Here is a 27,511-nt window from a genome sequence, read left to right as displayed (position 1 = left end):
AAGGTATGTGCTCCACCGAGTGCCATTACAGTTTCTTCTGTTTTATTTTCTTTCCTTTCCTTCCAAACGTTCCCATTCCACTTACCTCCCTGTATCTTCTCCTTCCCCAGATAATGTACTACCACCATGCATTGAACCGATCAAGATCCAAATCATCACTCTCATTGGAAAAGTAAGACAGACGTGCATGTCATGTAAAAGAGACATGTAAATGATGTCCATGCATGTGTACTTCTCAGAACTGACCGAGCAGGTGATGAGAAACAAGAAAAAAGTACTATCAAATCATGTCCTTGTTTGTTCTCCATTCGTTCAAAATATGGAATTAACTCCAGGTACCCAGTATGAAACCTATACATTAGTATAAAAACTATAAATGCATCACAGCCCCCAAAGCATTGTTCTTAGGGGTCATTTTACAGACACAGTCTGCATCTGATTTCCCATCCTGTGACAACCCCAGCTCAGTAGATGCACGATCTTTCTCCCTTTACCACTACTTCTTCCACAACCTGAATTTGTTTTGGAACTAGGCCTATTTCTTGTATTCTCAATTAACCATTAGATTGTGCGATTTTAGATGGTATAAAATTCATATGTGAGAAGCATTTGATGCTTCTCCCACTACTATATTTGCACTACTCGATGACTGTGAGGCCCTTTCAAACAGTGGAGTAAGAACCATGAGTGCCCCAGGAGGCTAGAACACTGCACCCAGAATTCATGATTTAAACATGGCTGAGGTAGTACAGAGACATGACAGAAGTAAATAGACACCATAATTTTGAAAGGATTTATTTATTTAACATTTGAAGAACATTTGATCCATTTTAAGATTTACACTAGTATTTGGGAACCAGAAATATTAGGATAGTTTGGGAACCAGAGAAACAATTTTGGGTTGATGAAATGACTCAACAATTCTACTGCAGCATGTTTTGTTGTGTCTGTCTGTCTGTCTGTCTGTCTGTCTGTCTGTCTGTCTGTCTGTCTGTCTGTCTCTCTCTCGCATCCTCTCTGTCCTATGCCATCTCTCTTTCCCCCTATCTCTCTCAATCTCTCTCTATCTCTCTCTGTCTCTGTCCCTCTCTCTCCGTCCCTCCCTCTCCCTATCTCTCAACATACCACCTTCCTCTCATTTATTTCCCCAGGCTGTTGAAGCAATGCAATCAGTACCTGTCACATGATCCAATGCTGACACCCTGCTTACCCCAAAATCCTTGGATCTCAGATGACACATTCTACTGGGTCCTCAATGCCCCCAAGTAAGGATTGTGTGATCTCCAAAGCATGTCTCATTTTCTTCATACTCATCTTCTGACTTTGCCTTGTCATGATTTTCAAGGTATCCTTCTCATTTTCAAAGGTACCTTCTTGCAGATTGTATTTTCATCATACAATTTGATTTTGGTGAAAATCCAGATCAACCTTTGTGGCACATCCCTAATCTCCTTGAGGGCAATTAAGAATCGAAACAACAAAGTGTGACCTGGCATTTAATGTTGACCAGACCATAGATGGTGGGTATATGACTAAATTTGAGCTACGTTTTTAATGAGTACGCTAGGTATTTAATCAACAATCTCATTCTGACATGGTAACTATCCTCAGACTAGTGCTGCCATCAGCAGAATTTGAACCCCCAACCAATGAATGGACCCCAATGCCAGTGGCTGGCACTGTATTCTAACAACTACTCCACCATCCTAATTTTTACCCCGTGGGGTCTTCCACCCCACGGGGTCTAAGCGCCGCTCGTGTTCTCTCTTTTCTTGTGTACAGTTCATTTGAACATCTATTTCTCCATTATTCGTGAACAGAATTCGATGAAAAGTGACAGGCATGTACTCGACACATATGTGCAGGCAATAACCGAGCCCAAAGTGAGATTGTCGCCCTTCAGGACGAGAAACGGCCCTTTCGGCCCATTTTCTTAAAATTATCTCTCGGTTATTAGTGAACGGAACCAAACCAAACTTGACGTATATATTCTAGAGAACATTCCCCAGGTATTAACTGAGCCCAAAGTGCGATCCCGGCCCTTTGGGCCGAGAAACTGCCCTTTTGGTCAATTTTCTTAAAATTGCTATTTTTCGGTTATTCGTGAACGGAACCAAACCAAATTTGACAGGTATATTCTTGAGGTCACTCTGCAGGCATTACCTGAGCCCAAAGTGATATTATGGCCATTTGGGCCAACATACGGCCCTCTCGGCCAATTAAAAAAAAAGTTTTTCGGTTATTAGTGAACGGAACCTAACCAAACTTGACAGGTATATTTTGGAGACCATTCCCAGGCAATAACTGAGCCCAAAGTGCGATTCCGGCCCATTGGGCCGAGAAACGGCCCTTTCGGCCCATTTTCTTAAAATTGTGATTAAAGAATAAATAAATAAATGCACTGGGTGATGCCCAATGCAAAATTAAGTCGCAAATGATGATATGAAACTAGCCTCACTCTTGTGAGGTGTTCTGGTTTCTTTTTCTGATGCGATGAAAATCTTACCAAATTTCGAAACAATCTGACGTCCTTGCTATTGCTCACCTGAGAGTTGTACGAATGAACTCCCACGGGGTATGTTCGCAATTCGAACTTGTTTAATCAGACATTTATATTGCTGATTATATTGGCAACTTGATATTGCCTCCTGGTTTCCTGTGGGCAGAGAACAACCATTTACGTGAATTTTGGTTAAACATTTTACCATGCGCATGACAAAGTACCAACTTTGAACTCAGCTGTTTTTGAAATCCTATAAAATGGCTTCAAATAAAAGTACCATACTTGTATTTTAAGCTCAAACCATCCTTTATCTGCTTGTTGATATACTGTTTAGTAACCTCACGTAACGATCGATCAGTTAGGGGCTGCTTTCATCAACATTTTCATATATTTTGAAAAGTATCCCATAAAACGTTCAGCAACCTCTTGAAATATTGTTTACATCCAGTAAGGTTATTGTGTGATTTAAATTAGTAATTCTTGTTTTCAATGAATGAAAAATAAATATTGTACTTCATTAAAAAAAAAGCGTGTGTCCTTGTGACTATCAACCCTTCCTTCTCATATTGCAAATTATACTCGTACATGTCATTTTGGGTTTACATTTTTCATGCTGGTCTGTACTGATGTGTGTTAATTATGTCTGATTGATTTCCCCCCCCCCCCCCCCACTGCTCCAGTGTTGGAAATCCATGCCGATTGAGGGTGGAACGCTGGGCGTTTGGGTTTGGTGAGATTCTATCTGACGCACGTGGCTTACAAGAATTCCACAACTTCCTCAAAAAGGAATTCAGTGGTAAGTTCCTGATATTTAAAGTCCTTTTATTCTCGATATCTTACGTTTACACCAGTCCATCATCACCTTTTAGTTGCACCTAAATTGCACTTTTTTAACTGATTTAGAGACCCAACTGGCCTAAGATTACTGCTCTAGCGACGCCCCCAATGGACAAGGGATGCCCCTCAACACCACCAGACCCCCGTGAGACCCTGGTTGTACCACAACCATGGTCGGATCCCACATCCATAGTTGGCCAGAGCAGCGCCCCAGGATGCTTCCCAATTTCCCTGGGGGACGATTTCCAATTAGGCCTGTCTCATTACCCCCTCCCCCCTCCCTGCAGCTTCCCCCTCTTTCCCTGCAGCCAGGGAAAGAAGTCCCTCTAAGGCTGCACAATCAAATAATTAATGGTCTCGGGTGCCCAATTCCAGCTGCGGGTGAACACCCTATGGTTCTCTTGTCTTTCCCCTTCTTGCAGCCGCTGCTGGCATTGCTCTTCAAACCATTCTCCATTGCACAAGCGGCCAGCTGCTCGTGACTCTCCTCGCCTACTCCAGCACAAAAAACACATTTTATACCAAAACCAGGCTCAGTCTAACTTTGTCCTTTGTCCCTCAATCTCCTCCCCTTTTCCAAGTGCTCTTCAACTTGATTTAACCCCTTCCCCACGGCTGTTAATACAAACTCCTGTGCACGGCGAGTCGACCCCTCAATGTCCTCCTCGTCTAATCTGCTCTCCCCACCCCTCTGTCTCAAACACCACTGGTCCCACCCTGCACGAGCTTCTCCAATGCCAGCTTGTACCCCTTGACGGATGCAGCATCACTCACCGGCATAGGTCCAGCCTCGCTCATACACTGCACAGGCTCGCCGGCTCAGATTTGGCCACCTGCGTGTATACCGGAGCTGATGTCGTGTCACACCTTGTCGGTCCCGGGAATGTCGGAAGGACTGCTGCAGGGTCTAACTGTTTACTGTCTCACACACCACAGTGGTTGCTTCATACACCGTGATGATTGCTAGCCTCTCGTTCCCAGCGAATCCCTCTAACCAGGGCCCAAGAGCCAGAATAGGCTCCAGGAAAATATCAAGAGTAGGGCCCCCTTCAAATGTTTTTTTTTAACAACTGATATTATATAGGAGGCTTCCTTATTTTGTCATCAAAAACCCAAGCCGTGTGAAAAATTGGGGTGTTTTTCACTTATTCCTAAATGCGGATTCGTTTCTTAACCCATTTCATCTAGATGGGGTGTGACCAACACTCCTGTGTTCATTTACGTCATTATGCCATTACGTCATTACAGCAGCAATGATCATTATGTAAATTGTTTCCACAGTAGTTTATTTTACGAGGGAGTGTGCCACCGTCCATGGCAATGGCATGCCAGGAAACGTCTGAAGAAGCTTGGAGGGAGACACAAAATAAAGTTACCCTGGTGTTTTAGCATCATAATCATTATATGATACAAAAGATTGAAGGACTAATTAAGGCCCCTATTGGGTCTGGGCCCTGGTGTAGTTACACCTCCACCCCCCCCCCTCCCAATCGGCACCTCTGCCTCCAACCGTCACATCTCCTGAACAGTCTGTACTCTCTGGGGCAGAGTGACATCCACACTCGCATGATGTACATCCAGGCCATTATCACATTCAAATGTCCATGTGGTCTCGAGTTTCCTCTCTCCAAACCTAGCCCAAAACACTATTCCACTTTTAATGTCCTCCCATGCCTGGGCCCCAACTATTTTGTTGTTCTTGTTCATTTCCCCCTCATGTTTATCATTTCCTTTTCCAAATCATGTTTGTTTGTTTTTATCCATTTTGCCTTCAAACCTGCTCACTGTGCATTATTTTCATTCAATTTCCACATTATCTGTGCCATTATTTCACGGAATTCAGCCTGGTTGAGCGTTGTACCTGCCTCCTGACTTAACCATTCGGAACCTGTAGGAGAGCGGCTCCAAGCAGCATCAGGAGTGGGGGAGATTCCTCTTGTAACCCCCTCACCTGGAGCTGCCCCCCCCCCCAGCTCACTTCCTTGCACACGTTCACCATGATACGCCATTTTGTGGAAGTCCTCCAATTTGTCCACCTTTCCTGCGCACACTTAGATTTGAAAATAAAATTCTCTTTTAAATTTGACAATTCCAATCGTGCTTTTGTGCACAAATTTAGAATTTATAATTAATCCTGAGGGAATATGAGGACGGATCTGACACTCTTGATACCAAAAGTCAGCAGAATGCGATTCCAACACAGGTCCAATTATCTCTCTCCAGTTGCCGCTTGAGAGGTCCACCTAACACAGACACTCTGCGCCGAAGGTCTAAAGACCTCCACAAATGACCGAAACAATGAGTTTACACTATACTGGGTTCATAAGGAACAATTATGATCCCCAAGGATCGTTCAAATAAAGCCAAGTCCAGCAGTTGCTTGAGTGTAGGAAGGGAGGAAAGCGGAAAAAAACGTTTCTTTTAAATAACAGGTTTATTAAAATGTATATGGGGATAAGGATGGATGAGATGTGAATAAACGATAGACAGAACAAACCAAGCAGTCGACAGACACAGATATGGAAGAAGGGAAAACAGTCAAACTTATGTACAAGAGAAATGACTCCGCTAATGATGCCCATAATACCAGGAAGGGGAACAGACAAGGCGAGAACTTTTGCAGGAATGAGACAGTCATGGCTGCAGGCCAATTATGCCGTGCAGGTTGGCATACTCAGGGTGGAAGAGGAGAGGATGGCACCATGGTGTGGAGATAACGTCCGCATCTTTCGATCCTCCTTCTTGGAAGAATATATATATATATATATATATATATATATATATATATATATATATATATATATATATATGTATAACCCAGGCGTAGTGGCGTGCGCCTGTAATCCGGCTACTCGGAGGCTTGGGTTTGAGGATCGCTTGAGGACGGGGGCTCTGCGCTGGGCCGCGCTATGAGAGGGTGTAGGGCAGCCCAGAATCATGGCGAAACCCAATCCTTATCCCTGTGTCGTAAGAGGCGACCAGGGTTGCGTCAGGAAGGGCATCCGGCGTAAAACCTATGCCAAATCAGTATGCGGATCATAATGGATGATCCGCTGTGGCGACCCCTAACGGGAGCAGCCGAAAGACGAACAACATACATATATATATATATATATATATATATATATATATATATATATATATATATATATATATTTATATATGTATATATATACACATATATATATATATACATATATATATATATATGTATATATATACACACATGTGTATATATATATATATATATATATATATATATATATATATATATATATATATATATATATATATATATATATATATAAATAAATAAACACACACATACTGTTACGGCAGTGGAAATTCGCAGAACACCATATAGGTCCTCAGTTCAGTTCTGCCGATAAGTCCGTGTTCAGTTAGATTTCCCCACCGTTGTTTAATGGAATTTATCCGTGTGGACAGGGCTGTGATCTTTGAGTTAGCCGTTTTTCTTTTACTATCGTTATTTTGGACCAACCACCAACCACAACGCTAACCACCTCCTCCATAACCACGACCGCATTTCAACAAACCACGCCATCCTCACCACTTCACCCACAACCACCCAAACCGCCCCACCACCTTCGCCAGCAACCGCCAACAGCTCCTCACCACAAACATCGCCTCACCTTCGGCTCCGCAAACGCCGCCATCTTTGCGCCGACAGACGGCATCACTGCCCAAACCGATGCAAGAGTTCTCGCCATGCAGGGTCGGTGATTTCAAACACGTCAGCTCGTTCTCCGAGAATCGGATCAAAACGACCGAAGGGGCGGGGCCAGCGGGGTGTCAAAGGTCGAAGATCGTCGGTGATTTCAAACACGTCCGCTCGCTCTCCGAGAAGGGTCAGAGGTCAGAGGTGAGGGATCGAAGGCCAAATCTCATCTCACGAGCCCTATAAAAGGCCGAGCGGAGCACCAGTTCGCGGTCGTAGTCATCGGTGGAGTCTGGAGGCAGAAGAACACAGGCGGGGCGAAGTCCAGGGGAGCAGAGGATGCCCGAGGCAGAGAGCGCGGCTGAGCCTGCAGTGCTGGGCAGACCTGCACGATCGTGTGGGGAGAGCTGGAGAGAGCTCGCCAGCCAGCGCCAAACGGTCAGAGGTGATCGGGCTTTGGGACAGTCCGAGCGTCGCTGAGGAACAGACGGGTTCTTGCAAAGAGCATCAACTTTGAAAGAGCATCCAAACCCGTTCGTTCCTCTCAGAGCATCGCCGGCTGAGGCCCGACTCTCCCGGCCGCCTGGCAAGGCCTGGGCGCAACCGCGGCTACGTTAGCTGCCGTGGGGAAAGAGCGTCGGGGTCGTCCCATCGAGGCACCACGAGGGTGGAGGTAACCTGCAACGGTCTCGTGGGACTCCTTCGGTCTGCCAAGTCCCACGTAATAAAGGCCTGCGAGTCCAGTCTGACCCCCTTGTCTCTGAGGGGGTCTTTTCTTGATTTATTTGTGTGAATGTTGTGGCGCCGTGTCTTGCAAGTAGAACTGTGTAAGTGCTTGTAAATAATAATAATAATAGATGGTTGTAGTGCTTTGTCTTGCTCGTGTGTCGTCCCGCATTCATTACATTTATTGTTACTTCACTGTATCCGTGCATGTTGGTGTTTTGCATGACTGCATTATTGTTTGTATACGTGCATGTGTGTTGTATAATAAATGTGCCTGTTTAAATGTTAACCTGTTCGTCATGTCATTTTCCCTCCATTTGAATGGCATATTGTCTTTCGGAATGTTAGTTGGTTTTTGAATACCGATAATAGAATCGGGTCCGGCGAGGTCTGGCGATAATACCCCGCTCGGTTATCCCAGAACGTAACGAACCGCTTAAGCGGTTCGTGTCCAAGCAGGCCTTCGCTGAGATACGGTCTCTCGGTAATTTACCCACGCGAATACTTAGGTACATCGGTATTCAGCGATTGACCCTGTCACGCGCGGGTAGAGTGTTGATGAGGCCGTGGTGTGCACTTGGAGCACACCCGTGACTGGTTTCCGGCGTTGTTCCGGAAAGTCGCGACTGAATTGTCCGTCCAGTGGGCGAGACGGTCGCCATTGGGTAAAGCGCTGTTCGCTCATGCCGGAGGGCACAGATTCGTAACAATATATATATATATATATATGGAGATGATAATCTAAGCAGAAATCCAGCTCAAATGACTTGAGCATGCACGTGTGTCGCTTTTAACCCTTCTTGGACTGCCTTCCCAGCATGTGGCTGGTCCCATTCATTGCCCGCCCGCTGCCTGTGGGCAGCGTCATCTCCCAGCCATCCCGCAGCCACCCCCCAGCCACCCCATCCTGTGGTGTGGCCCCTCATTAAAGTGTTCTGCCTCTCTCCAGGGCTACTCAGTTCACTTTGTCGCCATGACCTACAATCTTCTGCCCAATGGACTGTTCCAATGCCTTTTATAATGCATTAAGCTCTGTCCGTGTGCCTTTGTGCTGAAATTCTCCACCTGGCCCCACCTGTACAGGAGGATTTATACAGTATTTCTTACCCTACTCTGTTGTAAAATTACAATCAACACCTTCTTGGAGCACATATTACATACGACTTATCTCTGACCGATCCCTAATACAGGAGTAATTCTACCCCACTCGAGCACACCGACCAAGCTATGTAGTCTTAACACATCATAGCTTTGGATCCCCCCTCCCTTTCACAAAATAATATATTCAACTAATTTACAGTCCAATCTGTTATTGGTCCACATTGTGACTTAAGGACCAAACTATTCAATTTACTTAACAAAACTAGTGCATGCCCATGGGTGCGTGCCCGTACGTGCAAACAAAACAAAAAAAAAAAAAAAAAAAACTTTCAAACCGCGTGCCAGAAACAACAACCACACAGGTCTTCCTTCGCTCTCACATGCCCATATGTGCATGCCCAGATGTGCGTGGCCGTATATGCAAAAAAACCCAAAAAACTTTCAAACCACGTGCCAGAAACAACCACCACACAGGCCGTTCCTTCGCTCTTGCGTGCCTGTACGTGCGTGGCCATAGGCCCTGCTCACGCGTGCCTGTACTCAACATGAAGTTCCTCTCAGAAGAAATCGGTATCATCATATCGAGGAAGGTTGCGATTCTCACGGTGAGCCTGCTCCAGTCTCACACGGTGTACGTCCTGATGGCGCAGGGCATCCCTTACTTGCCGGTCTTCTCGCTGGTGAGGGATTTCTTCTGCACGACGCCTTGCCACGCGTTCAGTGTTGTCTGCCAAGTGAGCAGCTTGTTCTTCATCCGTTTCTTCTGCACGACGCCATGCCTCGCATCCAGTGTTGTCTGCCAAGCGAGCAGCTCGTTCTTCATCCGTTTCTTCTGCACAACACCTTGCCTCGTGTCCAGTGTTGCCTGCCAAGCGAGCAGCTCGTTCTTCATCCGTTCCAGCTGCCCGATACCTTGCCACGCGCATAGCGTCACATGTCAAGCGAGCAGCTCGTTCTTCATCCGTTTCTCCTGCACGGCACCTTGCCTCGCGTCCAGTGTTGTCTGCCAAGCGAGCAGTTCGTTATTCATCCGTTTCTTCTGCACGACGCCTTGCCTCGCGTTCAATGTTGTCTGCCAAGCGAGCAGTTCGTTCTTCATCCGTTTCAGCTGCATGACACCTTGTCACGTGCATTGCGTCGCGTGTCAAGCGAGCAGCTCGTGCTTCGTTAGATTCCATTGCGTGTGCATGACACGCAGCTTTGTTCCTTCGCTGTCGTAAACGACGACTGGATTGGGGCATTGTGTTTAAGAAAATCGAGAAAATACATAAACCGAGAAAGAAAGAATACAGTAAGTCGATAAATTGAGAAAAAAAATCGAGAAAGAATACAGTAATCGTCACTGACTGGATTGGGGCATTGTGTTTAAGAAAATCGAGAAAGAAATCGAGAAAGTACAGAAATCGAGAAAAAAAGAACACAGTAAGTCGATAAATCGAGAAAAAAATTGACAAAGAATACAGTAAGTCGTCACTCTCCGGAAGTCCGGAAGTTAATTCCTCACTGTACAGAAGTTCGCATATCGCAGTTACGATTATTCGCAATTTAGTTTTAATGGCCAATTATTGAACCAGCGCCAACGTATTTTGCCTTTCCGCAAGGAAAAACACAAAGAGAAGAGAAGAGGGGGAAAAAAAAAAAAAAAAACTGCGTGCAAAAAAAATAAAGAAAATTACTTCCTGGTTCGGAGCATACCAGCTCACTGTGATGTTACCGAAATTTATGCACCGTCTAATATGAAAACGATCATAACTTGAGGCATTGTGTTTATCTATAAATGCGCATAAGTAATCGAGAAATTATTAGAATACACAAAGTCATCATTATCCGGAAGTCCATACGTTGTAACCCGCAATGGGGAACGTGGCTGAGGTTCTCTCCCCCCATCGGCCGCGCCCACAAAGCAACGTGTCCTGTCATTGGTTGGTAAATAAATGGCCATAACTTGGGAAGCACTTGTCCGATTAATATCAAATCTTGAAAAGGCACATCCTCAGGTCCCCAGCAATGTAGTTGGCAAGTTTCAATTAGATCGGACCAGTGGTTGTTGAGAAACAGCGGTCACACACACACACACACACACACACACACACACACACACACACACACACACACACACACACACACACACACACACACACACACACACACACACACACACTGCTGGAATTATAGATAAATTAACAAAAGGTATTACACGAAATGTTATACTCAGAAGTTTCTGACGCTCTCGGTTAAACCTTTGTTCTGCAATCAAATCACACTTATGAAGCACAGGTTGGAGAGGAGGGAGAGGGTGGTAGAGGGAGAAGGTGGTAGAGGGAGGAAAGAGGGGGGAAGGGGAAGGAGGGGGGAAGGAGGGGGGAAGGGGAAGGGGAGGGAAGGGGAAGGAGGGGGAAGAGGAAGGAGGGGGAAGAGGAAGGAGGGGGTGAGGAGCGAGGGGAGTTAGGACGGGTGGGAAAGCGAGCATTGGGGAGTGAAGAGGGATGGGGAAGGGAAGGAAAGCAGCACGAGTGGAAGGGACGGAAAGCAGCATGAGGGGAAGGGAAGGCAGCAAGCATACTGGAGGGGTGGGGGGGGGGGGATGTGCTTTCAATCGTCAAATGTGAAAGCGAACATGTTGCTGTGTCGACTTTAGGTTCTTTGAATCTACATTCTCAACCGTCACTAATGGGTACTCTCTCTGGTGATTGGTTTTCAAATGTTTTCGCATGTTGGATGTATTACAGTGATGATCAATTTCTATTGATGAACAAAGCGAACATGTAACTTTCGGACTGTCTTCTTCAACCTTCCCAAAATAGTTCCAAACCTTTTAAACAACGTTTTGTCAAAACTTTGTCAGTCGACATATTCCCTACCTGTCCATCAGCAAAGTAATCAGCATGCTTTTCTGGCCAACTCCAAATGCCTTGCTATTCATTTAAAAGGAACACACACCTTGGGGGGTGTTTAGTTTGCAAGTGACTTGCTTTTGCTGCTATATTGCAAATGGGATGCCCCAGGGGCATGCTCCTTTTAAATTAATTAATTACCAGGCCATGTATAACCGGAGCATGCCCAACAAAGATGGAAAAAAATTTCCCTGAAAAAAAAAAAACCGCTTCTTTCCATGAAGTTAGAATTACTCGGAATCGACGTCGATTCCAGTTCACTACTTGATTTCTTTTGATTCAATGGTTGGAATCAAGCATTTTGGAACAGATTCTGCCCACCACTATGAAGCACTCAAGTAATCACTCCAACATAACAGTCGATAAGGAACAGCAGGCTTGCCAAGCAATTAGCGATCGGTTATACTAAAACACCACCCAGAGATGCCCTGAGTGTCAGTGTGTGAATTGGACAAATTAACTTTTTTTTTTAGCAGTCAGAACTGCGACTAAGGTTTAATTCCGCAGCTTAAATTTTGAAATTTGGCTCAGGTTAAAAGATTCTAGAGCTTATCGCATATGTGGAAATTAAATGAAGGCACACACACTGGCGTCTCCGGGTGTTTGTAAGCATTGCCATATAGCCAGAGATTTGTAGGTATGAAGATCAGCGATGTATACAGCAATTCATAGGTATGAAGCTTTTTTGTATAGAAACCAACCTGTTCCAAGGCAAGGCATTTTTGAACTGAGTGGACAAAATGACGGATTAAGACCCTGAGGTGAGCAAGCTCAACACAGGCTGACGAAAGGCTGCCTGTTTCTGGTTTTTCCATCAATTGTGTTCAAAAGGGGTGTTTAAATTTACCCAAACTCCCAGTTTTCATTCATGCATTCCCTTGGACTCCCCTTGGTATGCATGCAAGGTTTGAGGCCACTAGGTTTCATGGATTTGGCGTTTTGTCTGCTCAGTTCAAAAATGCCTTGCCTTGAAACAGGTTGGTTCACTACTTGATTTATTTTTGTTTGACACACACACACACACACACACACACACACACACACACACACACACACACACACACACACACACACACACACACACACACACACACACACACATATACACACACACACACACACACACACACACACATACACACACACACACACACACACACACACACACACACACACACACACACACACACACACACACACACTGAAGCAATACCTATTGCGTTCTCTCTGCCATCTTGATTGTCCTCACTCCAGCTGAGAACCTGGACTTCTGGGAAGCTTGCCAAGAACTCAGATATGGAGACCAAGTCAATGTGAATGAAAAGGCTGAAAAAATAAACAAGTAAGCTTTGTATTATTCTTTCTCTTTTCTTTAGAACTGCAAAGAATGATTTTCGATTTGATCAAGTACAAAGGGTTGTGATAATTTTCAACAAAGTCTGACATGATAGCCTAGACATACGCACACTCACCATTGAGTCTGGGTTCACATCTTGGCCCTGCTATAAATTGTCATCCTGGTGTTTAACAGGCAGGGAAAGGTATCAATGTGTGTGCTGTCCCCCAGATGGCATTAAAACCAGGTATCCTACCTGCTAAAAACTGGGCATTAGTTGGTGGACGTAAAAGAATCAAGAGTATCTTTGAGGAAGAGTACATGAGCTAGTATCACACTCCGGGGGGCAAAGATTGTAGCAAGGGTAAGAGGTAACATGAGATTGTGGTACACCACCTGCTTGAAGCCCTGCAGGGAAGAGTGAAATAGAACCCTGAGAAGGCGATTCTACAGATTGGAGAAGGAAGGAACAAAAGAGTTGAGATATGCAGTGTGCTGGGATTTTGGAAATTTAACCAAAAGTGGGCCTGGAGTTGCTGTGATGGGACAAAATGACAAGAGAGCAGAGGGAGCTATCCACCAGAGGAGGGGCAATAAATAACAGAGAGGCAACCGATCTGCCTGCATTGTGGAGATAAACATATGTTGTGCTTTGGCCTCATCACAGGTGACTTCAACAATGTTGAGAGCTTTATATTTCACTGAATCCTGAATAAATTGGAAGTGGTGTTGTGGTGGCAGCTGATATAGGGTAGAGCAGCATTTTATTGAGCTACGGACAAAGCCCTTGGAGACTGTGGGTCATTCTAATTTTTCAAGGAAAGACTTGAATCGAGGGAAGATGCCCAATTTGTGTCTGGCTCTGGAGGCCAGCTTTGCAAGATAGTTGACCCAGGAGGGTCATGGCTGATGGTGAGGCCGAGAGTTCAAAGGATGAAATGTCTTCCAATGGCTAACAATGGAAAAAGACAGGTGCCTTTGTTTGAAAATCTTGCCTGAGATTTTTGCAGGATTAAAGGACCTGTTCCATTTTATCACACCAGCATTAAGCAATTCATATCGGCCATCAAAAGAGAGTAACACAGCTGCTGTCTGCCTGTCATTGGGATGGGATACGACGTGACACAACGTGCTGCCATGTGCAAAAAGGAAGACAGAGTTTGACCCTTGATCTTTTTTTTTTTTTTACCCCTTTTAACCATTCCTAACCCAACCACCACATTTGCTGGTTTCAGCATTTCTTCCCATTCTCTCTCTCCCTTTGCTATTCATTCATTACCTTGCTGGTTATGCCCAATTATTACCCTGCGACCCCACTGTCAATTCATCCTTGTTCTTCCATGAGCCTCGCTCTTATCGAGAAAACAAAACATGCAACCCAGGGTGGTTTGTGGAGGTCAGAAGTAGGAGAGGGGCAAGGCCAGATGTAAGCTTGTGTAAAATAGAGCACCCCTACTTGCTGTCAATTGCAGAGTGATAATCCTTGAGAACCCACCTCCTATCTTGAGATTAAAATGCTGCAGAATGCATTGTTTCCGACCATTTCAAGAGGAGCAACTTGGGGAAAAAGAGCACCAGCCCAGAGTGGGAAACCATACTCCATAGATCCTCATATAAAAGTCTTGTACACTGTGATAAGCTCAGTGCAGCACAGGAATGCCTTATATATGTGGAGAAAACCAGGATGGCAACTAGCATTTGATGGCATTTTGGTGATTATGATCCTCACATGAAAGGTTTTGACAGATAGTGAGGCCAATGTGTTCCAGGGAATGTACCTCATCCATTGGTTGCCCAGAGAAGTGGATTGGATAGTTTGATTACAGATACTTGTGGAGAGACAGGAAGAGAGTGTGTGCCTTATTCCTTGGAGCTGAACAGTGGCTTTGATAAAATGCAAATTTTTAGTCATGGTAGTTGAAGAAAGCAGACAAAGCATGCCAAATCAAATGAGAGTTACAAACCCAGAATTCTAGCCATGAACTACTTGAATTCAAACTTTTTACTCAAATTTAAGGCCCTTTCTTTTCTTTTTTTTGCATACAAAGTAAAAGCTCATGGAAGAGCTTGAACACAGAATGGAGTAGGACAACAGAACAAAAGGAACAGTGAGACGGGGTAGGGGGGGGGGGAGACATGAACAGTAGAGTTGAAGGACAAAATAGAGGGAGACTGCGACAAATAATGGATATGGCTAGGAATGAGAGGTAGGGGAGGATGCATGGGGTGGAAAAGATGGATACAGAAGCAAACTCTCAGGAAGGAAAAAAATAGAAATTTGGAAGGAGGTGGGAGGATGGGGAGGAGCAGTTAATAGGGGTCAAAATATGGTTATGGATGGAGAATGATTTGAGATGGTGAACAGCTGTATTGAAGACTTGGAGGGAAGAATGGGATTGAAGAGTATGTGGAAGTTCATTTCACAGGAAGGGAAAAAAGAGGAACAAAAGAGTTCCATGAGCAGTGATTCTGGATTTTGGGAGTTTGACCAGAAATGGTTCATGGTAGACCCTGTGTGCCCTGGGGTGGACAAAGCATGGGAATAGCAGAGTGTGTGAAAACAGAAAGGAGGCAGAGGCTTTGCCATACCGTACTTTCATAGGGAGGGAGAGGGAGAGGGAGAGGGAGAGGGAGAGGGAGAGGGAGAGGGAGAGGGAGAGGGAGAGGGAGAGGGAGAGGGAGAGGGAGAGGGAGAGGGAGAGGGAGAGGGAGAGGGAGAGGGAGAGGGAGAGGGAGAGGGAGAGGGAGAGGGAGAGGGAGAGGGAGAGGGAGAGGGAGAGGGAGAGGGAGAGAGAGAGAGAGAGAGAGGGGAGGGAGAGAGAGGGAGAGGGGGAGAGGGAGAGAGGAGCAGAGGGGGAGAGGGGCAGAGGGGGAGAGGGGCAGAGGGGGAGAGGGGCAGAGGGGGAGAGGGGAGGGGGAGAGGGGAGAGGGAGAGAGGGAAAGAGGGAAAGAGGGAAAGAGGGAAAGAGGGAAAGAGGGGGAGAGTCAGGATTGAAAGACATATTCCAAGTGTTAATATCATGGCTGCTTTTAATTTCAGGGGCGGTTGAGATAGGAGACCGGTCCTGAACTGAAATAGTGAAATGGCTGGCTGAAACCCCTGCCGATCTGCCTGAGTGAACTGCCAGACTCGACAGTGCTGAGGCTGTTCTCTGGGAATAGCCAAATAGATGTTGACTCTCGCACACATAGGATCAGATGAACCAAATGATCAGTGATTTTGTCAACATCTGAACAGTGGGTAGAGGCTGCTGCCTGCCTATCTGAAGGATGAGTGATGCCACAGCAGAAGGCAGAGTCATCAGCAGAGAGTTAGGGCGATCGTTGATGAAAATTAGGAATAGGACTATGCCTAGAACACTGCCTTGGGGCACTCCAGACTTAATTGGGAGAGGAGATGAAAGGATTCCGATGAAAGACACAGGTTGGCTGTCAGAGTAGAGGAAGTCAGGAAGACATGTGTGGAGTTGACCTTGGATGCCAGGTGCAGAGAGTTTGGAGCAAGGCAGGAGAGCAAGGAGAGCCAGGCAGGGTACCAAACTGTACCGAAAGCTCGAGATTTGTCTCGAGAGACGGTCCTGATCTCATGTCTGACCATAAATGTTCGCCATCCATTTTTTGGCAGAGGATAAGCAGCATGTCCAAGATGGTGACCAGGTCTGAATCTGGATTGATGATATGAGATGAGTCCATTGAAAAAAAGGTAGGATTTCATATCAACTATGATGATGGATTCCATGACGTTGCTGATGATTGGAATAAATATAAACACCAATTACTACACCTTGGTCCCAAGAAGAAAGCCAGACGTAGCAAGACACACACACACACACGCGCGCGCACGCACGCACGCACGCACGCACGCATGCACGCACACACACACACACACACGTACTTACAAAAGATATTTTATTTGAAGTTATAACTTAACGTATGAGCAAGACTAATTACCCACCTTCCCGGATCATCAGCTGGGCACAGTTTATCATCGAGGTTGAGACCCTTTCAGCCCAGAACCTCTCCAAAGGGCGGATCCACAACCCTGGTCGCAGGTCCACATCAGTCGATTACTCAACATCAATGGACCTACAACCAACAGTTGTGTCCAGAGAGTCAGTCAACACAGCAATGCAATATCCTTATTTAAACTTATTTAATTATTACTTTTATTTATGACACATGACTAACTTTAGTCATACATCACTTTCTATGATTATCAATTAAACGATAAACGCTTTACCTTGAAGAGATGTCCATGACACAGCACCTCCATCTAACCATAGACTCAAACTGTCATTCAAATATTCAACATGTCATTAATAACCGATTTTAACATGCTGCACTGCATATCTTAGCAACCACCAACAAATTATATTAATGCTTAGTTATAACGTATTTTATAAAAAAACATATACATATAAATTGTATTTTAATCTAAATACCGCCATTATATATATATATATATATATATATATATATATATATATATATATATATATATATATATATATATATATATATATATATATATATATATATATATATATATATATATATATATATATATATATATACACACACACACACACACACATATATGAGGTGTGTTCAAAAATTATCCAACCTTAATTTTTCGTGCGTAAACAAATGAAGCTAGGGAGGCGTGGTTTGGTGCACGTAGTAGGCGATCCTAATCCGTATGCGTGAATATTTTCTCGCCTGCAGAAGCTGTCAGTCGCCGACAGACCGCCGATGAGTGAGGAAGTGTAAGTGAGCGCCGTCGGATTTTCGTTTTTGACAAAATGACGGATCACTGTGGCCTCATCGCCAGTGATCACTGTGTTGAAGAAGTTGGGATCGCTGTTCACAGTCTCCAGCATGTCCTGTGCGATCTCCAAATGGAGTTGCTTCTGCTCGATCGTTAGCAACATTGGCACAAACTTCGCTGAGATTCTCCTTAAGCCCAAATGCTCAGTCACAATGGAATGAACGGATCCAATGCTGACGCCCGCCTCGTCTGCAAGTTCTCTGATCGTGATTTGATGATCCTGCATCAGCAGGGTCCTCACTTGGTCAATGACGATCTCATTTCAGGATGTTGAGGGCCTACCAGAACGTGCTTCACTTTCTACTGATGTGCGACCATCTTTGAAGTGGTTGTACCACTCTTTTATCTGTGTGGTGCCCATTGCTTCGTTCCCTCAGGCCTGTTGAATCTTGCGGATCGTTTCCACTTGGGAATCGCCAAGCTTTACACAAAATTTGATGCAGTAGTGTTGTTCAAGTTTTTCCGTCATTTTGTCAAAAACGAAAATCCGACGGCGCTCACTTACACTTCCTCACTCATCGGCGGTCTGTCGGCGACTGACAGCTTCTACAGGCAGGAAAATATTCACGCATATGGATTAGGATCGCCTACATACATGCACCAAACCACGCCTCCCTAGCTTCATTTGTTTACGCATGAAAAATTAAGGTTGGATACTTTTTGAACACACCTCGTGTGTGTATATATATATATATATATATATATATATATATATATATATATATATATATATATATATATATATATATATATATATATATATATATATATATATATTGTTACTGATTCGCGCCCGCCGGCGTGCTGACGGCCACGTAACTCGAATCGCGGCACGTCTCCCACCGGACGGACAATCCAGTCGTGACCCTCTCGGACCAACGCCGGGAACCAGTCACGGGTGGACCTTTCGGTCTCACCGCGATCGAGCCAATCAGCCCCCGCGTGGGATAGGGTTGCTCGCCAAATTCGACCTACCTAAGTACCCACACGGAGGGTAGATCGGGCGATCGCACCTCGCCGCAGGTCGACTTCGGACACGGGCCACTTAAGCGACCCGTTCCGTACTATCGGGATAACCGAGCGGTCTTATCGTCGGCCTCGACGGTTCGATTAATTATCAGGCGTATTCAGCCCACTACCAACCCTTTACGTGAAGCAAGATGAGGATTCAATGAAAGAAATGACGAAGCGAAGCGGGAAACAGTTCAACACAAAGCACATTTATTCGCGATGAACGGAAAGCACACATATTCAATTCCACCAAAAGCACATAGAAAAGGAAAAGAAACACAATGCAATTTTACACAAAAAGCAAATGCGACAATGCAGATCTAATACCGACTACGCGAGCACACGGCAACACTTATACAATTTTACTTCACAGACGGCGACGACAACACACATTCCCAAAAACAAAAGAAAAGAGAACCCTCAAGGATGAGGCGGGCCTGAGGCCGAGACCGGGTCGGGCCTACCCGTCTGGTGATGAGACGCGGAGCGGCGATGGTGCCTCAACTCCGCGGGCCTCGCGGACAGTGTCTGGTAGGGGGTGGGAAAAGGGGCCCCCTTGGTCGCACTATCTCAGCGCGGGGGGAAACAGGAGGGGGTTGCTGATGCTCGGGGGAAAGGAGGATTTCTACTCTGCCTCGAGTCCCGCGACGAGCGTCTCCACCTCGACCAGGTCGCGCCGTCGGCCTCCCTGGTGTGCAGCTCCCGGCACGACGCGAGCACCCCCTCGTCTGCCCTCGCCGCCTCTCCACAGCTCCGTCCCCTTCGCTCCGACTCCAACGCACACGACGACGACCAACTCCTTCTTGCTTCTTCTTCTTCCCAACTCCACCGACTGCGAAGTCTTAACTCTCTCGACTTGACGAACGCGGTCGCTTATATAAGCCCCGTGGCTTCGCTCTCTCATCTTTGACCCCCTGCCTTCGACCTTTCACCTCGCTCCCCATTGGCCCGAGAAAAAGTGGGCGTGAATGCATTTTGATCCATAAATTTGCATATAGCGATCGCCCTCCAACGCCCTGGAGGCGGGGCCAAATCGCCCCTCGCTCACCGATTGGACGGAACAAAAGTGGGCGTGTGTCGTTTTTGATCCGTTTTTGGAGCTGAAAATCCGTGGTTTTGTACACGCTGTTCGGCGCGCGCCCTGCACGAGTCCAACACCGGTACCCACAAGCGGCGCAAGAACGGTGGCGATGCGACGGTTGTGAGGTGTGACGTGAAGCGGCGCCGCGGTGGGTGGTTGATGTTGTGGTTGGTGGTGGTAACAATGGCGGTTGGTCCAAAATAAAGATAGTAAAAGAAAAACGGCTATCCTGAAGAGTCGCAGCACGCATGAATAACATTTATTCCCACTAGACAACGGGTTTGGGCCTAACTACACATATACTTACGGAGATATCTCACCTAAGGGACCTGAATGGTGGTTTGCGAATTTGGTAACCACAACAATATATATATATATATATATATATATATATATATATATATATATATATCCATCCATCCATTTTGATAGATAGATATATGTTTAATCAATAATATTAATTAAGGAATTTACCTCACTAAAATGATTAATTATTATATCAAATGTAATGCAATAGCAACTTGTTCACACAAAAACCAACTCAACTTAAATGAAAGGCGATGATGGAATTTAAAGACATTCTCACAAGACCTGATCAAACAATCAGCCAAATATCCTTTGTTTAACATGATGGAACTAGAGGGGGAGCACTCGGTAGAGTGCAAAACCTCCGCCGCCAATACTGCTGGGTCACTTAAGTGAACCTGATATCCTATTCATTGTAGGTCAAAACGGATCAGACTCTACTGAACCACGATTGAATAAACTAAACTAGATTGATGCTCATGTAGAAATGCCCAAAAAATAAAATCGAAATTTTTTTGAAAAAAAAGTTGCAAAATTATTTTTTTTCCATCAAATTTTTTTTGGGGGTTGGAAATCACTTAAAACATGTAAAAATGCAAAAAAAGAAAAATTCAAATACTTTTCAAATAAAATTGAAATTTTTTTGAAAATAGTTGCAATTTTTTTTTTCTCTAACAATTTTTTTTTTGGGTTGGAAATCACTTAAAACATGTAGAAATGCAAAAACAAAAATTCAAATATTTTTTCAAAATGGCCGCCATAGCGGCCATATTGGACTTTGGACCAAGTCCAAAATCTAATGGCATGATCCTTGGACCATACCTAATCCCCTCACCAAGTTTCGTCGAAATCCGTCCAGGAGTTTTTCCGTAATACTGTTCACAAACAAACAAACAAGACAAGACAGGGGTGAAAACAGTAATCTCCGTCCATCTTCGATGGCGGAGGTTAATAAACCTCAACACATTCCACAAAATCATCCTTTAATGAACAAATTCTTGCAAATATAAGTAGCTGAGATGAAAAGACATTGTAACCCAATTTAATTGGTGCATTGTAACCTGGAAATGTGTACAACACCACAGGGAAACTGAAATAATCAACTTTATGATATACACTTGTACTTAAGCCATTCTGTCCAACTCTAACCAACACATCCAGATATGCAGCAACTGTACAATCATTTCCACTCCTGTTTGCAATCAGGCTATCTGGATATATCTTGTGAAGCTTCCTATGAAAAAAATTATAGTTGACCACACAAATATCATCTATATAACGACATGTATGAGATAATATTTTAGGTAATCCTATTTTTTTTTCTCCATCAGTTTCTATATCATCAGTTTTCACTCACAGAAAATAAGAAAAATGTCCACTAGTAGGGGGCTGCAATTCCCACCCAGAGGAATACCCTTAACCTGTTGAAACATTATCCAACAAAAAGACACAAAAGTATTAAATAAAATAAAATTAACAGCATCCTTAAACTTCTGCTCATCAAAACAATGAAAACTTGAGTATATCTTTTTAGAAAAGAATGCTCCATCAAACCTAACACAAAAATTAAAAGAGTTAAAAACCTTGTCAATTATTTTGAAGAGTGAATCCCTCACTCATTAGTACTAAATCCAAATTTGTATATAAACTTGATATATCAAAAACTTCAACTGACTTGATATTGAGGCATCTAATCCTATCTAAGAATTCAAAAGACAAATTAATGCTCCAGAAATTGTTAATACCAGAATTCTTCTCAGTTGATAAACAATATTTCCTGAACTGTTCCCTAACAACTTGTAAGCCTGAGTTAAACGATAACTTGTAACCGATAACTGTTTGGTTGAATACTGCCTGGCACCCACTATAAACCTATACTTAAGGCCCTGTCACACCTTGACGTTTTAGCCAGCGTATGAAAAATTTGGCGAATACACTGGCACACGTCGAATACGTTATGGGTAAGTTTTGTATACGTTAAGAGCATGCTGAAGCACACTGGCATACGCAGAGATGCCAACTTTTGGAAATCAGAATTAGGGAGGATTTGCAACCGACACCAAATAATGTGCGCGAAGCGCACATCTCGAGCACGGAGCGCTCGACCCTTGCGGTGGGGTCCAGGGCCCGCCTTAGGGCCCTGGAAGCTCTGGGGTTCTAGACGCTCTCTAGTGCCCTCTGAGCCCTATTTTGGAGCATTTAACATGTTAAGAATTCCCACTTTTTGAACAAAAAAGGGGAAAATTGTGCACTTTTTAATGTTACATGTATGTTAATATTAGTAAGTTAGGGGACAATCAAAGATTAACAAAAAGCACAAAAGAAGCAATATTTTTCTTACCTTACTGGCTGGTACTACTGCTGCTTGCTTTTTCCATGGCAGCTTTGCTGAGTGACAGCTGTGTGGCTCTTTTAGCCCTTCTGATTATGTCTTTGCTGTATTCTCTCTGGTAGCAAGGGGTGCTATGAGCTAGTTTTTCAATTAAGAGAGCTTCCAGGGTTTTGACACTCAAATTGGGACGAAATTCAGTATGATTCTTCCGTACAAGACTGAGTGCCCGCTCACATGATGCGTTCGAATGAGGAATGACCAAGATTCCCTTCATCACTTTGCTCAAATTAGGATACTTCTTGGCACCAGTGCAGGAATCTGTGAGCTGTGAAATCCGATGCCACTGCTCATCCACTCTCACTGTCTCAGTAGCAATTGTAGCTATGGAGGCGTCTGCCTGGTAGTGAGCGAATTCACTCTCAAGACTGTCTATGTCACTATCACCGCCACTGAACAGACAGGGGAATTTCTTGATGAAAAACTCCACACAGTCAAACCCCACTTCTTGGTGTAGCTTAACATCCAGCACCTGAGCATGCTTGGCTAATTCATCATCTAGCGGCCAGGTTTTGAAGATGTAATTGCAGGCTTTCACATAATATGAGCGAACTGCACTGAAGAAACCTTGGATGTCTGACTCACTCAGAGTGAAGGTGGATTTCTTGAGACTCCTTTGTTCCCTTATATACAGTTTGGCATCGTTCCCAATCATGAGGTCCTCATCATTCTTCTGATGATTTCTGTCAGAGAAGGGTACATTTACCAGAGCAACCGATGACACCGATGGTTTCAAAAACCGTACGAAGATATCTTTCAGAAGACCATTCAATTCTCCGTGCAGGAGATGAATACAGGGTTCGTCTCTTTGGAGAAGAAGATTCCCCTTCTCAAAAAGCTTGTTAGCATATCGAAGGAAGAAACAATAGAGTTTTGTTTGTGGAGACAAGAACATCCTGTTGACACGTTTTTCTCTAGATTCCTGCACAGTGTTTGAGGAAGATGCGCTTTTAGTTGTAGAACTCGTAGTACACTTAGCCGCAGGGCGATCACACTTGCGTTTACTGCCAGCAGAAGAGGTCAGACTCGTAGTACCAGATCCAATTTTACGTTTGAGGAGAGAGCTTGAGGTAGGTGCAGCCAAGGAAGAAGACCTCTGATTCGAAGGTTTTGCTGAGCTTCTATCAAGTGATTTGGCAAAAGCAGAACTTAACTTGGGTCCTTCTTTGCCTGTAGATGGGACTATCACAGTCTTTCTCGACTCTGAAGGGATCTGCTTTGTAGATGAACGTGATGAAGGGCCGGTGATGCTACCTGCTCTCAGCATTGGTTTTGGTGCTGTCCCTGCTGTCTTCTTCGCAGCAGATACTGCAGTGGTAGTGGTGAATGCTGCTCCACTAGTGCTTGATCCTGCAGTGCCAGTACTGGCAGTAGATACAGTGCCGTCCTTCTTGCTCGTTGTTAGAGTCTTGGCTACAGTTGGTTGCATTTTTCTTCGTACTTCTTCTTTGAAGAAGAGGCGAAGTGGCTCCCACTGTTCAATCAGCCTGTCTAGGCACTGACCAAGGGACAGCCACCTTGTTGCGACATGCTTCAGAATCTTGTGTGTCGGGGCATCACAGAGTTCTTGCAGTGCTTTCACTCCTTTGACACGTTTACTACTTTTGTCCAAGTAGTAGTAAATATCGATGAGAAAGTAGTAAATATCATCTAATTCAATGGGTAAGGCCTGAGCCGCCTTCTTGGCCATATTGTGCATCATATGGCAAGGGCATCCCATGATGTAGCACTCTGGATTTTGTTTGTGGATATAAGCAGCGACTCCTTTGTGCTTGCCCACCATGACAGAGGCATTATCAGCACAAAAGGAAACACAATTTCCCCACGGAATTTTCCTGTCACTGAACTCATGATCAAGCAGTTTGAAAATGTTTTCTCCAGTGGAATCTTGTTTGCACGCAGGCAAACTTAGCAAACCTTGCTTCACAATCCCAGCACTGTTGTCATAGTACGAAATCAGGACAGGATATAGCTGGGCCTCACCACTGTCATTGCTACCGTCTGTAGCTCGGCTAAATGGAGCTAGTCTAGCAATATCGGCAATAGATGAAGCAGTAACATTTGACAACTCACCAATTATTGCTGAAGTTTTTGTTCTTGCACATCCATACTTTGAAGCAACTTTTGAATCTGGAAACATCTTTTGAAATAGAGGTCCAGCATGATCTGAGACTGATATGGGCAAGTTATGTTCCACAATAAATCCACTAAAGAGAAGTTCCGCTCGGGTAACATCCTCTTCCTCTCTTGTCCCTTGGTTGGTGAAATAATTCAGAAGTGTACCGGTACTCGTGCTCGAAGATCTCTCCTTTGCAATGTCTGTGTGCCGTTTGCTTCCAACGTGCTTCCGAATATCATCGCGACCTCCGTGCTCAACTGAAATATCAACGCTGCATACTGTACAATACGCATGATGAATTCCTCTTTCAGACTTTCGAATACACGGGTATTGGAGACTGTATTCGGTCTTGTACTTCTGAGACCATTTCTTGGTCTTCGTAAGCTTCTTTTCTGCCATTTCGTAATCAACATCGAGGGCTTGAAGCATCGGTAACTTCGAAGTCGATGTTCCACAGCTGCAGCGCGACTCGTAAAACTCTAGCGGCTGTTAAACACCGCACGGTGGTCGCGACCGCCGGGCTGGTACGGGGCCCAGCTGCATGCAGTGAGCGTATCGCATGCATATACACTGTGCATACATACCGCATGCACTGTATTGCACACATACCGCATGCACTAAATCTCAGTGCATGATCGCATAAGCGAGATCCAGACCCAATGTTTCGCTGCTCCTCATTTGAATTTGCAATTTTTTACGTACAATTTGGTAGCAGCGAACGTTATGGAGTTACCACATGCTATACGTAGCAGACGATGCTTTTCATTCAATTCTCATACTACAGTAGTGCATTCTGATTAGTGAACAGTGCAAAAATATCAAAATTTCGGGAGGATAAGGATAGTGATCGTTACGGCGGGAGTTTGGGTGAATTTTCGGAAGCCTCCCGATGAAATCGGGAGGGTTGGCATCTGTGCATACGTCATAGTATGCCGAGCTTGTCGATAAATTTTGAGCATGCTCAAAATTTTTCGACGTATGCCAGCGTATGACTCACACATTCTGCATACGCTGGCCATAAGTTGTAGGCATGTTAAGCGATCGTTGACACAAGTTACTTGTAAGTTACTCATAAGTCGAAATACGTCGAGGTAATGTCTAGCGTACCCGAAACTTATTTCTAACCTATGAGTAACGTGCTGTGAACCTATGTGTAACGTATCTCCAACGCATATTGACGTATGTAGACGTATTTGACGTCTTCTGGATGACCACATAACTTACTGAACGTGTTTCTAACTTACAGCTACCGTATAATGACATATTGGCAGCGTTTAGGGGAATTGGTATATAAAAAATGGGGTTCACAGGAGGAACCCGTCAGTGTTCCAGACTCTATGGTGAGCAGATGTCCATGTCATCCGAGAGATGGAGGATCCGGCAAGGCTGAGATGAGAATACCTACTTGCTGTCCTCCAACATCAACATGACCTCATCGATTTGACACTGTACCAGTTGCGTGCTAATAGAGCCAGGAGAAGAAGAGGTGAACGTAGGAGAAGGAACTGGGTGAGACCATGGATCGGGAGGGAACGGCAGTTTGGCATGTATGACCAGCTCATGGTGGAACTCCGTAACGAGGACCATGCATCCTTCACCAACTTCCTGCGTATGCCCCCAGCGATGTTCATCAAGCGGCAGCCTTTTAATAGGCTATGCCACGTGATCGTCGGCGATATGCTGCCGCGCTATGCATAAGTTAGACTATCGTTCGGCATAAGTTGTGAATGCCGACAACACGCTAAGCATTCGTTGGTATAAGTTATCTTCAAGTTATCGAAACATTCTGTGTACATTACTAATACGTTATGCATATGTCCAAAACTGAAAAAAAAACATCAATAGTTCAGTGTACGCCAGCGTTTTAGATAAATTTTGATACGTTGCCATACGCTGGCTAAATCGTCAAGGTGTGACAGGGGCTTTATACGGGTTCTTTTGAAGCTTAGGGATCCAGAAAAGCTGAGGAATACAAAGATTTACCTCTTTACATTTCATACCAAAATTAACTTAAACTTCCTGATTCTCAGAGATAATATTTGGAGCGACTTATGACAAGGAACATATGTGCTATTTCCTATACTAGTGAAAGTAACCATATCAATGCCAAACTCTCTTAATAAAACCTCTACATAAAACTTTTTGCAAACCACAACAAAAATATTAGCAGCCTTTTCCGATGGAGTTATAATATAGCTATCTATGTAGAAGTATGATAATACTAGCGATACCCGTGCACATGCATGGGATAGCAGTACAACATAGCTGGTAGCAGACGACAGACCGTACACGGGGAATGACAAAAATACGCATTGTGCAAAATGCAAGTGGTACTATGGAATGCCAAGACTTCCCAAACATTGTCGGCATGTCCGCTGAGTGCCACAGCAATTTCATAGGGATTGTGTGATGGCGGGCTGAGTTTTTAGTGTGCAAGCTTGGTATTATAATAGAGATAATTGGTCTGTTGTTAAAGGGATTGGTTTTTGCACCTTTTTATGTAATGCATTGTTGTTGGCTGATTTCCAAGGAGATGGAAGATGATGTAAGGCAAATGATAGAGTGAAAAGTGGAGAGAAGATGTGCAAGAGCAGCCGAGCAGGTTTTTAGGACACATGAGCTGATGCCCTCTGGTACAGTTGCAGAATCAGAATTGAGGGTCGCCAGAAACTAATCCACCTTCTCCGGAGCAGTTGGGTGT

At 44.5% G+C, this 27,511-nt stretch overlaps 1 protein-coding gene across 1 annotated transcript in view; it reads left to right on the top strand.

The window, feature by feature from the left end:
• The window catches only part of RGS9 (regulator of G protein signaling 9), a 144,805-nt gene that overhangs the window by 94,778 nt on the left and 22,516 nt on the right, over window positions 1-27,511 (top strand). Inside the window, exons 11-14 of the mRNA XM_085862001.1 lie at window positions 111-172; window positions 1,152-1,265; window positions 3,184-3,299; window positions 12,995-13,082. Coding sequence (XP_085718127.1) covers window positions 111-172; window positions 1,152-1,265; window positions 3,184-3,299; window positions 12,995-13,082 — 380 coding nt within the window. The remainder of the gene's footprint in view (window positions 1-110; window positions 173-1,151; window positions 1,266-3,183; window positions 3,300-12,994; window positions 13,083-27,511) is intronic.

The sequence above is a fragment of the Eptatretus burgeri genome, chromosome 2 (genome assembly GCF_056783735.1).
Source record: "Eptatretus burgeri isolate ZD-2024b chromosome 2, Ebu_testis_v1, whole genome shotgun sequence".
Classification (NCBI taxonomy): domain Eukaryota; kingdom Metazoa; phylum Chordata; class Myxini; order Myxiniformes; family Myxinidae; genus Eptatretus; species Eptatretus burgeri.
Note: the sequence above shows the minus strand (reverse complement) of the source record. Positions and strands in the feature narration are given on the sequence as shown.